Here is an 11,370-nt window from a genome sequence, read left to right on the forward strand (position 1 = left end):
GGGGAGAACATGCAAACTCCACCCAGAAAGATCCCGAGCCTGGATTTGAACCCAGGACTGCAGAACTTCGTATTGTGAGGCAGACGCACTAACCCTTCTGCCACCGTGAAGCCTATATATATATATATATATATATATATATATATATATATATATATATATATATATATATATTATATATATATATATATATAATATATATTTACACACACACACACACACGAAATAAACGGCAGGAAATGGATATAAATATATGTTGTGAGCTAAAGTTTACATAGACTTGTGAAGGACATAATGTCATGGCTGTTTTGAGTTCCCAATAATTTTAAATTTTGTCTCATCTGACCATAGAACTTTCCCCCAGAAGGTCTTATCTTTGTCCATGTGATGTCAGATGGAACAAAAATTGAGCTGTTTGGCCACAATTCCCAGCAATATGTTTGGTGAAGAAAAGCCTATCCGATTGGATAGCATGTATATCACTGGATGATGTCACAGGAAAATGGACGGTGGCTTCACAGATAGCGAAAACCAGGCACTTTAAAGCTGTTTTTCGGGATATTCTACGATGGGTAAAATTTTGAAAAAAACTTCGAAAAATAAAATAAGCCACTGGGAACTGATTTTTATTGGTTTTAACCTTTCTGAAATTGCGATAATGTTTCGCTTTAAGAGGGGAGAGGGAGGAGCGATCAGGAGAGGAGTTGGAGTGTGAGCAGCACTGAGGAGAGCGAGCCACGAGAGCCAAACAGCACAAGAAAGACGCGGCCGACCGAAAAGGAGACCGGAGCGAGCAGGGGAGGAGGAGCTGAAAGAGCAACCGACCAACATTGCAAGCAGCCTTTATTGAAAAAAAAAAGAGTCAAACCTGTGCGAAGCGATGTCATTCCTGTATGGTCCACACGACGACGGTCAGAGTCCTTCACATCTGGCCTCCCTCTCCCCTCTTAAACACTGCAAGGAGATAAGCAGATTGTGAACCGGTGTGTTTGCCACGCACCTGATCTTGATTGCTGCAGCGTCACTCCAGGCACGCCCCGCCTCCTTGTTCCGCTGCATTCTCCGCCTCCTGGCCGCCATCTTAAGCAGGGCCAAAGCGTGTCCCGCCCCGCCTCTCCACAGTAGATTTCTGGAAATAAATTCAAATTGACTCCTCACAAACTTCTGCCGTTTTGTAGTTATTGTGAAGATTGTCACGCATTATACTTGACAACTTTTAGACGTTCAATATAAGCAAGAGTAAGACCTTAAATGTTTTATTTCCATATTACAACATACAAACTCTTTGCAAAGTATTTTTTTTGGACACAAAACTTTTAGAAATGTGATAGAAAAAGGTCTACAAATTGTATTGTAAAAAAAAAAAGAAGCAAGAAAGGCACTGACAAACATAAAAGTCATTTGCTGCTGAAGGTCTAAAGGACTAACTTGACGTTGGAAGAATACAGAACAGTACTTTTAAAACGGGTGTAAAGTGAGGTAAACCAATGGATGGTTGGTGACAAATGTTGGTCGTGTGCGACTGAGCGTATTTTTGAAGAAAACAAAAATCCATGTTGAATTGTTCATGTATTGCTTACGATACCCGTGAGAAGAACCAAAATGGCCACCTCAAGATTCTCCTCTTCCTGACAGAGAACGATTGTTCACAGGGATCCAATCCCGCAGAAAAAGAAAATGCAAGCGGATTGTCAAATAATTGTAAATTACAGCACAAAACAAGACGCAGTGACTTTCTTGTTATTTGTACCGAGTAAAAAAATCAATGACAATGAAATCCCTGGCTCAGAGTGTGGCATGCTGCCGGGGGGGCGGGAGAGGCCGCGGCGCCGCAGTCAGGCGTCTCAAAACACGCAAAGAAGTCTTCTTCTCGTCCACATTCAAGTATTTTTGTTCAGCTCGGCCGCTCGGTCTCCTCTCCTTCCTGCCAGGTCCGCTCGCTCGGGCCCACGAAAAGACGCAGACGCCCTCCTCCTCCTCGCTCAGCCTTCACGAAACTGTTCACATTTTACGAGTCACGATGACGGTGGTGAGAACGCCAGCCAAGAAGATGGCCAACATTTGCCATTTGGGAGTGCCGAAGTAGGCTCGAATACCCTCCTGGGAACAAAAAAAAAAAAGTTTTAATTTGAAATCCTGACTATCATTTACGACTTCCTTACCCAGCCCCCTTGATCCCTGATCCAGTTGAGAACATTTTCACGGAGGTAATCCACAGTCCAGTTGATGATGGTTCTGATGATGTCAGGAACGTTATCCAGGAGAACCTAGGAGAAGAGGATCAAGACCAACACACAATAATTTCATCCCTTTGTTTTCATAATGTATTCACAGTTTTCTACTGCAGGGGTCCACCCATCCACTTTCCACCGCTTATTCCCTTTTGGGGTCGCGGGGGCGATGGCGCCTATCTCAGCTACAATCGGGCGGAAGGCGGGGTACACCCTGGACAAGTCGCCACCTCATCGCAGGGCCAACACAGATAGACAGACAACATTCACACTCACATTCACACACTAGGGCCAATTTAGTGTTGCCAATCAACCTATCCCCAGGTGCATGTCTTTGGAAGTGGGAGGAAGCCGGAGTACCCGGAGGGAACCCACGCATTCACGGGGAGAACATGCAAACTCCACACAGAAAGATCCCGAGCCTGGGATCGAACCCAAGACTGCAGGACCTTCGTATTGTGAGGCAGACGCACTAACCCCTCTTCCACCGTGAAGCCCTACTGCAGGGGTGTCAAACAAATTTTAGATCTGGGCCAATACTTGCCAACCCTCCCGGATTTTCCGGGAGACTCCCGGAATTCAGCACCTCTCCTGAAAACCTCCCTGGACAAATTTTCTCCCGAAAATCTCCCGAAATTCAGATGGAGCTGGAGCCGACGCCCCCTCCAGCTCCATGAGAACCTGACTCAGCAATGTCGTGACCCTCTTAAACAGGACAATACTGGCATCTACTGTACATAGAATAGAATGTAGATATATATTCTACATTTAAGCGCAGTCAAGGAACATGCATTAGGGAGTCTGTTCTGAAGCCCACAGTAAAAGAGACGTAACTTCATCACATCGCCTGGTTATTGACTCCAACCCAATATATTACACCGTCGACGAGCAAAATGAAGAAATACGCTTGCAAGTTCCAATACGATTGGAAACAGACTTCTCCGTTGAACACGGCGCCCGAACGGATATACTCAGCCATGAACGGTCAGCGAAGCACAAAGCGTCCGCAGCGCAGCATCGTTCACAACCCAGTATAATGGGCCACCTCGCAAAACCGAGACCCGATGGTGTAACTTATGCTGAGACAAATATGGCTATGCCGATAGCTGGAAGCAACATCCCGTTCTCATTTGCGGATGTCTACAACAAATCCGTGATATATCTTCCCGGATTCGGAGATCGCTCGCCAATACACGAATGGCAGACCAAAGGTTACTCAAATAGTGAAAGGTAAGTGTTGCTGGGTTTTTTTTAAGTAACCAGCAAGCACAGTAGAATTAGTAGAACAAATTTGTTTTTGATAGGTGCTGTCTGAAATTAATTTATTTATTTTATATATATATATATATAAAATAAAATATATAGCTAGAATTCACTGAAAGTCAAGTATTTCATACATATATATATATATATATATATATATTTATATATATGAAATACTTGAGTTGGTGAATTATACTCCTCCCCTCTTAACCACGCCCCCCACCCCCCACACCGCCCACCCCTCGAAATCGGAGGTCTCAAGGTTGGCAAGTATGATCGGGGACCACATGGAGAAAAATCTACTCCCAGCTGGACTGGTAAAATCACGGCACGATAACTTAAAAATAAAGACAACTTCAGAATGATTTCTGTTTTAAAAATAGAAAAAGCACACTCTGAAATTGTACAATTCATAAAGTTGTTGGGGTTTGTTTTTTTACAATTAGCTGTTGCGGTTAATACCGTATTTTTCGGATTATAAATCGCTCCGGAGTACACTTCGCAGTGGCGGCAGAATGGGACATAATTATGACAGTCAGCTGGATAGCAAAAAAAACAAATAGCCGTATTGGTTGTCAAGAATTTTAACGATCCTAACAAAACGACCCAATTAGGAACCAGTTAGAAAGTATACCGGTACTGTGTATACAGTACATCCCCTAGTTAAATTAAGTTAAAGTACCCATGATTGTCACACACAAGGTGTGGTAAAATTTGTCTTCTGCATTTGACCAATCCCCTTGATCACCCCCTGGGAAGTGAGGGGAGCAGTGGTCAGCAGCGTTGCCGCGCCATTTATGGTGATTTAACCCCCAATTCCAAGCCTTGATGCTGAGTGCCAAGCAGGGAGGTATTGGGTCCCATTTTTTTTTAGTCTTTGTTATGACTCGGCCGGGGTTTGAACTCCCAAACTACCGATCTCAGGGCAGACACTAACCACTAGGCCACTGTGAGGGTGGCCTAGCGCAATGTACAAGACAGATGAACATGTTGGCATGTCCGCAATATAAGAATATCAGAAAAAAAATACTCACTTTAATGACGAGTCGACAGGCAAAGTAAAAGAGGGAGACGACTCGGCCCCAGTATTGTATTGTCATATATTATTTTGACTTGTATAAATGGTTAAACTGTGCTGAAACCACCGCTGTTGTGATGCATTTTCTGCCTTAATTGCCAATATTACAAAATAGGGGAACACATTCAGCTATCGTAAATGATATTCCACATAATATTTAAATGTACATATCAGTGTACAAACATAATCAATTGTCATAATCTGTTGGTGGAGAACCCCAAGATGCAGAGATGACAGGCGTAGCGCAGGAAAACATGACTTTAATGTCAAAATGCAGGAAAAACAGGAACCAGGAGACAGGAAACAATCATTGAGCCGTGACTGGAGGGCGAGGCAGGCATATATAGCAGCCAGCTGATAGAAAACAGGTGTGGCCAGGCTCCCAATCAAGGAAAGGTGAGGGGAAATAGCGCTCAGGGAGACAAGCAGGAAATGGAACTAAAATAAGAGCGCTAACAACAGGTAATAAACACCAACTAAGCAAAGATAAGACGTGAATGTGACAGATCGTCACAGTATCCCCCCTTTAGGGATGGATTCTAGATTCCCCAAAATAAGAAAAAAACAGAACAAGTCCAAAAAGTCACAAGAGGGTGGATAATGCAGTAATGCGTGAAACGTGTTCACATCAAACTGACACCACTATTACTCACGTGAGTGACTTTTGAAGAGGAAATATTGTTGAGTTACATACTTTTGTGTGCTGTCGCTTCCCTGTAGAGCTGGGCGATACATCAATATATAAAGATATACCGCGGGTTTGTCTCTGTGCGATATAAAAAATGACTAAATCGTGATATTTGAGTATACGTTCTGACGCAGTTGCTTTTAGCTGCGGGCATTACACTACATGCTCTTCTCGCTCTTTCCTTTCTCTCCTTCTCACAGACAGCAAGCGCACATTCTTACATACGTCACATACTGTCACGACATACGTCACATACGTATACGCCCTTGCGGAGCAGAGAGGTAGCAGCAAGAGTAACGTTAGCTGTGATGATAGCAGAGTCGTGCGAGTGGTAATACGAGAGAAAGAATGTGCGAATGGAGGAAGACTTAATTCCCAAGAAAAACAGCAAGGGGTCCATTGTCTGGCGGTGGTTTGGCTTCAAGTGTGAATATGTCGAACAGACAAGCGTAATTTGTCAAGTGTGGACCAAAAGCTTTGCTATAAAAAGTAGCATTACTGCTAATATGTAGTATCATTTGAAAAGTCACCTTCTAGAGAATGAAGAGCGATTACTCCGCATGTCAACATCCCCGTTCGGTGCCACACCAACAAAATGCCGAGGCAAACATTTCCAGATCAACACCGTATGAAAAAAATAGTCAACAACAGAATTTAATAACATCTGTACTAGGTGTGTGGGAAAAAATCGATTCAATTTGAGTCGCGATTCTTGCGTTGTGTAAGTCAGAATCGACTCTCTTTTTTTTTTGAGTTGATTTTTCTTTTTTTTTATCAATTCAACAAAACAATACACAGCAATACCATCCAATTCCAAAACCAAACCTGACCCAGCAACACTCAGAGCAATTGAAAGGAGACACAAACACGACACAGAACAAACCAAAAGTAGTGAAACAAAAATGAATATTATCAACAACATTATCAATATTAGTTATAATTTCAGCATAGTAGTGATTAAAAATCCCTCATTGACATTATCATTAGACATTTATAAAAAAAAAAGAAAAAAAGAACAAGTGTCACAGTGGCTTACACGTGCACCGCATCTTATAAGCTTGACAACACACTGTGTCCAATATTTTCACAAAGAAAAATAAGTCATATTTTTGGTTTGTTTAATAGTTAAAACAAATATACATCATTGAAATCAGTTGATAAAACATTGTCCTTTAAAAGCTTTTTAAAAAATATATACTACTCTGCTAGCATGTCAGCAGACTGGGGTAGATCCTGCTGAAATCCTATGTATTGAATGAATACAGAATCGTTTTGAATCGTAAAAATATCGTTTTTGAATCGAGAATCGCGTTGAATCGAAAAAAATAGATTTATAATCGAATTGCAACCTCAAGAATCGATATTGAATCGAATCGTGGGACACCCAAAGATTCGCAGCCCTAGTCCGTACTAACATACCACATAACGAAGGACAAACACAATTTGATTTCCTACCATGAATTGATTAATGTGGACCCCGACTTAAAGAAGTTGAAAAACTTATTCGGGTGTTACCATTTAGTGGTCAATTGTACGGAATATGTACTGTACTGTGCAATCTACTAATAAAAGTTTCAATCAATCACTTCCTATTATGCAGCTAATTTTTATTCGACACTTAAAATGTATCTGACAGTCTTGCACTTTCTGTTTTGAAATGACATGAGTGTTTTTGTGCCACTGCTTAATAATTGTTTAATAAATACAGTTTTGGTCAATAGACTTAGTTGTAATTTCCTTCTCTGCATGAAAGTTTAAAATGAGCAAATATTAATGCAGTAAGAATAAGAAGGTTTTAATGTACAAACATTGAATAATCATACTGCTGTGATTGTATGTGTCAAGTGTTAATTCAAGGTCATGGCAAAATATCGAGATATATATCGTGTATCGCGACATGGCCTAAAAATATCAAAATATTTAAAAAAGGCTATATTTCGGCCAGACCTACTTCCTTGTTCGTGATTATTCCAAACTGATTGTAATGCGCAGCGGCGTAAGAATGACATAATTATGACGGTCAGCTGGATAGCAAAAATAACAAATAGCCATATTGTTTGTCCGGAATCTTAACAACCCTAACAAAACGACCCAATTAGGATCCAGTTAGACAGAATACCGGTATTCGGTATTAGAGATGTCCGATAATATCGGGTTGCCGATATTATCGGCCGATAAATGCTTTAAAATGTAATATCTGAAATGATCAGTATCGGTTTCAAAAAGTGAAATTTATGACTTCTTAAAACACTGCTGTACTGTAGTGGTACACGGACATAGAGAGAAGTACAGAGTGCCAATAAACCTTAAAGGCACTGCCTTTGCGTGCCGGCCCAATCACATTATACTTGCGGCTTTTTACACACACAAGTGAATGCAACGCATACTTGGTCAACAGCCATATAGGTCACGCTGAGGGTGGCCGTATAAACAACTTTAACACTGTTACACTGTTACCATGAATTGATTAACGTGGACCCCGACTTAAACAAGTTGAAAAACTTATTCGGGTGTTACCATTTAATGGTCAATTGTATGGAATATGTACTGTACTGTGCAATGTACTAATAAAAGTTTCAATCAATCAAACAAATATGCGCCACACTGTCAACCCACACCAAACAAGAATGAAAAACACATTTCGGGGGAACATCCACAACGTAACACAACAGAACAAATACCCAGAACCCCTTGCAGCACGAACTATTCCGGGACGCTACAATATACACCCCCGCTGCCCCCCACCTCAACCCCGCCACCCCCAACCCCGCCCACCTCAACTTCCTCGTGCTCTCTCAGGGAGAGCATGTCCCAAATTCCAAGCTGCTGTTTTGAGGCATGTTAAAAAAATAATGCACTTTGTGACTTCAATAACAAATATGGCAGTGTCATGTTGGCATTTTTTCCCCATAACGTCGAGTTGATTTATTTTTGAAAACCTCGTTACATTGTTTAATGCATCCAGTGGGGCATCACCACAAAATTAGGCATAACAATGTGTGTTGATTCCACGACTGTATATACCGGTATCAGTTGATATCGGAAACGGTAACAAAGAGTTGAACAATATCGAAATATCGCATATAGGCAAAAAAGCCATTATCGAACATCTCTACTCAGTTTACATCCCTTAGTGCCATGTACAACAAAGATGAACATGTTGGCATGTCCGCAATATAAGAATATCAGAAAATAAAATACTCACTTTAATGACGAGTCGACAGGCAAAGTAAAAGAGGGTGACCACTCGGCCCCAGTTGAACTTTCCATCTGAGAAGATTTCAAGGGCCACTTTCATAAAGAACTCCTTGTTGGGTGCACACTTTTCTATCATCCTAAGCAGAGAGGGAAACAAAATGATGTTTAAAAAAAAAAACAAGCGACGCTAATAGTAAATAAATCCACTTGTTGCTTACTTATTGAGCTCTACATTGCCGTCCATCTCGTCTCCGATCTTCTGCAGGCACTGTGCCAGCTCCTTATGGTTGGCATTGCACAGCTCGCCTCCGCCCAGCTGGTCCCGGGTCACCACCACCACGGCGTTGCCGTCTCCGTAGCGGCCGTCTCCGTAGCGGCGAACTCGCTCGAAAATGAAACTGCGTAAAACATAAAAATCCAGGTTACGACAAAACGATACCGTGACTCAGACACAGTCTCGTGCCCGTCTATGATGATGAGGTCGACTCACTCTTTTAGCAAGTCCGCTCCCAGTTCCAGTAACTGTTCCGTGGAATTACCTGTCGTGCATAGGTCAAGGGTCAATCATGCATTGGACTGCAATTGATACACAAAACAACCCTTAACCACCTTATTGTAACCCATATTGGATAATAATAGTTGTATTACGAATACCACAACACAAACCAGACTCCCTCACCCTTGCTTTATATGCACTTTTGAGCTAAACGTCGTCGTTTGTGTCACTATTGTCTCAACAATGTTTAGGAAGTAAACTTAAAAGCCTTCTGAAATGAGATTTCCTTATTTAAACAGGGATAGCAGGTCCATTCTATGTGTCATACTTGATCGTTTTGCGGTATTGCCATATTTTTGCTGAAATAATTTATTAGAGAACATCGACGATAAAGTTTGCAACTTTTGGTCGCTAATAAAAAAAGCCTTGACTTTACCGGAAGTAGCAGACGATGTGCGCGTGACGTCACGGGTTGTAGGGCTCTGTCACGCCAAATTTCTTCCCCCTGATAGAAAATTGGCGTTAATGCTTGAAGGACCCCAATGAGGGTGGAAGGACCTTAAAGCAGCCCACACAGCTGCCTGTTTTAAAAGCATTATAATTGGCTGATTGTCATTGGTGAAAAATAATGGTGAGGAAAAAATATTAGCATTCCAGCATGCGAACCTATCAAGCTATTTTTGCTTCGCTAATTTTGCAGCTGTAACCCTTAAGAGTCATATAACTTGGTATTGTCACACCCTCATTGGGGTCCTTCAGGCATTAGAGGGGCTTCTGGGGGGAAGGTTTTTGCAGGGGGGAAGAAATTTGGCATGACATCTCCTCACATTGTATATAATGTAAGCCTCTAGCAGCGAGAGCTATTCGGACCGAGAAAGCGACAATTTCCCCATTAATTTGAGCGAGGATGAAAGATTTGTGGATGAGGAAATTTAGAGTGAGGCGCTACAAAAAAAAAAAAAAAAGCGACGGCTCCGGATGTAATTAGACACATTTACTATGATAATTCTGGAAAATCCCTTATCTGCTTATTGTTTTAACCATGTTTTAGTGAGATTATAAAGCCATACCTGAAAGTCGAAAGGTTGTGGTGAACGCCAGTGTTTCAGAGAAAAGCCAATATCACAGATGCCTTTTACACAGCTAAAGGAGGAGGTTGCACAATCCACTCAAGTCTCCGGTAAGAGTTGACTTAATATCACAATTTTCCCATCCAAAAACTTGCTGGTTGACTTAAAGAAACATGTTCGCTTGACCGCTCTGTGTTAAAGCTACACAACAAACAAAGAAACACCGGCTGTGTTTCGGTTGCTAAAGGCAGCTGCAATCCACCGCTTTCCACCAACAGCATTCTTCTTTAAAGTCTCCATTATTAATTGAACAAATTGCAAATGATTCAGCAACACAGTAGTCCAAAATACTGTGTAATTATGCGATGAGACGACTTTTAGCCGTGTGTGGTGCTGGGCTAATATGTCCTCTACAACCCGAGACGTCACGCACACGCGCCATCATACGCGTCATCATTCCGCGACGTTTTCAACAAGAAACTCCGCGGGAAATTTAAAACTGTAATTTAGTAAACTAAAAAGGCCGTATTGGCATGTGTTGCAATGTTAATATTTCATCATTGATATATAAACTATCAGACTGCCTGGTCGGTAGTAGTGGGTTTCAGTAGGCCTTTAATGCGCGGGATAACGAGAAGCTAACTGTGGCTAAAGGCTAGCACGCGATGCTGCCGACGTCCGACGAAGCTACCAGCGCACAACAGCGATAAATAACGACAAGACCGCATTCTCTAGGCGTTCGTGCTGGCTTGTGACGTTGTCAAGTGCTGTTTACGGCTTATTGAAGCCGCCGCGCCGGCCGACATACCATTTCCGTCTCCTCCCGGGTGCGCCATCTTGTTTTCTGAATAACAACGCTGGGATTTCCGCATCCAGTCACGTGACACTGTTTGTTTCGTCTCTGGCAACCACTGCCCCGGGAGTGATGACGTAATCCCTTTTGTTGCGCCTTTCCAAAAAAACTAAACCTAAGTCACAAATTTTAAAATAAATTCTACCTTTGCAACCTCAATATTTTATTGGCTAAGTTTTATATTCATAAAGTAAGTTATTCAATACCCGACCTGTCCTTTGTGCCTTTAAAAAATATTTAGAACTTTACTTTCAATCGCTCTCTACCTCTAACAACAAAACAGCTGTGAAAACGATGATGCTGTGTTCCAAATTTAAGTTATTTTTTGAATCTGAATGAGGCTATGGCTTTGCACCTGCTTTATTTTATATATATATATATATGTCTTGATTGGATTATCCAGAGAATAGTGCTCGATACCGTGGTAGAGTGCAATATGTAGGTGTGGGAAAAAATCACAAGACTACTTCATCTCTACAGATCTGTTTCATGA

At 41.7% G+C, this 11,370-nt stretch overlaps 1 protein-coding gene across 1 annotated transcript; it reads right to left on the reverse strand.

Annotated features, from left to right (window-relative positions):
* Positions 1-1,240: 1,240 nt before the first annotated feature.
* On the reverse strand, positions 1,241-10,939 carry LOC133555912 (apoptosis regulator BAX-like). The gene is made up of 6 exons (XM_061905378.1): positions 10,833-10,939; positions 8,949-8,997; positions 8,677-8,856; positions 8,466-8,595; positions 2,163-2,267; positions 1,241-2,100 (listed from the first exon to the last, which is right to left on the reverse strand). The coding sequence occupies exons 1-6, from the start codon at positions 10,894-10,896 to the stop codon at positions 2,002-2,004; spliced, it is 627 nt and encodes a 208-aa protein (XP_061761362.1). The 5' UTR covers positions 10,897-10,939; the 3' UTR covers positions 1,241-2,001.
* Between the last annotated feature and the right edge of the window lie 431 nt (positions 10,940-11,370).

The sequence above is a fragment of the Nerophis ophidion genome, linkage group LG07 (assembly GCF_033978795.1).
Source record: "Nerophis ophidion isolate RoL-2023_Sa linkage group LG07, RoL_Noph_v1.0, whole genome shotgun sequence".
NCBI lineage: Eukaryota > Metazoa > Chordata > Actinopteri > Syngnathiformes > Syngnathidae > Nerophis > Nerophis ophidion.

What these genes read in the sequence shown, in the direction of transcription:
- LOC133555912 (XM_061905378.1), bottom strand. Translation starts at nt 10,896, where the DNA reads ATGCGGAAATCCCAGCGTTGTTATTCAGAAAACAAGATGGCGCACCCG. An exon ending in CCTGTCGACTCGTCATTAAA is followed by an intron (nt 2,268 to 8,465) that starts GTGAGTATTTTA and finishes CTCTTCTCCTAG; the next exon opens with GTTCTCCTGGATAACGTTCC. An exon ending in TCAGGGATCAAGGGGGCTGG is followed by an intron (nt 2,101 to 2,162) that starts GTAAGGAAGTCG and finishes TTTTGTTCCCAG; the next exon opens with GAGGGTATTCGAGCCTACTT.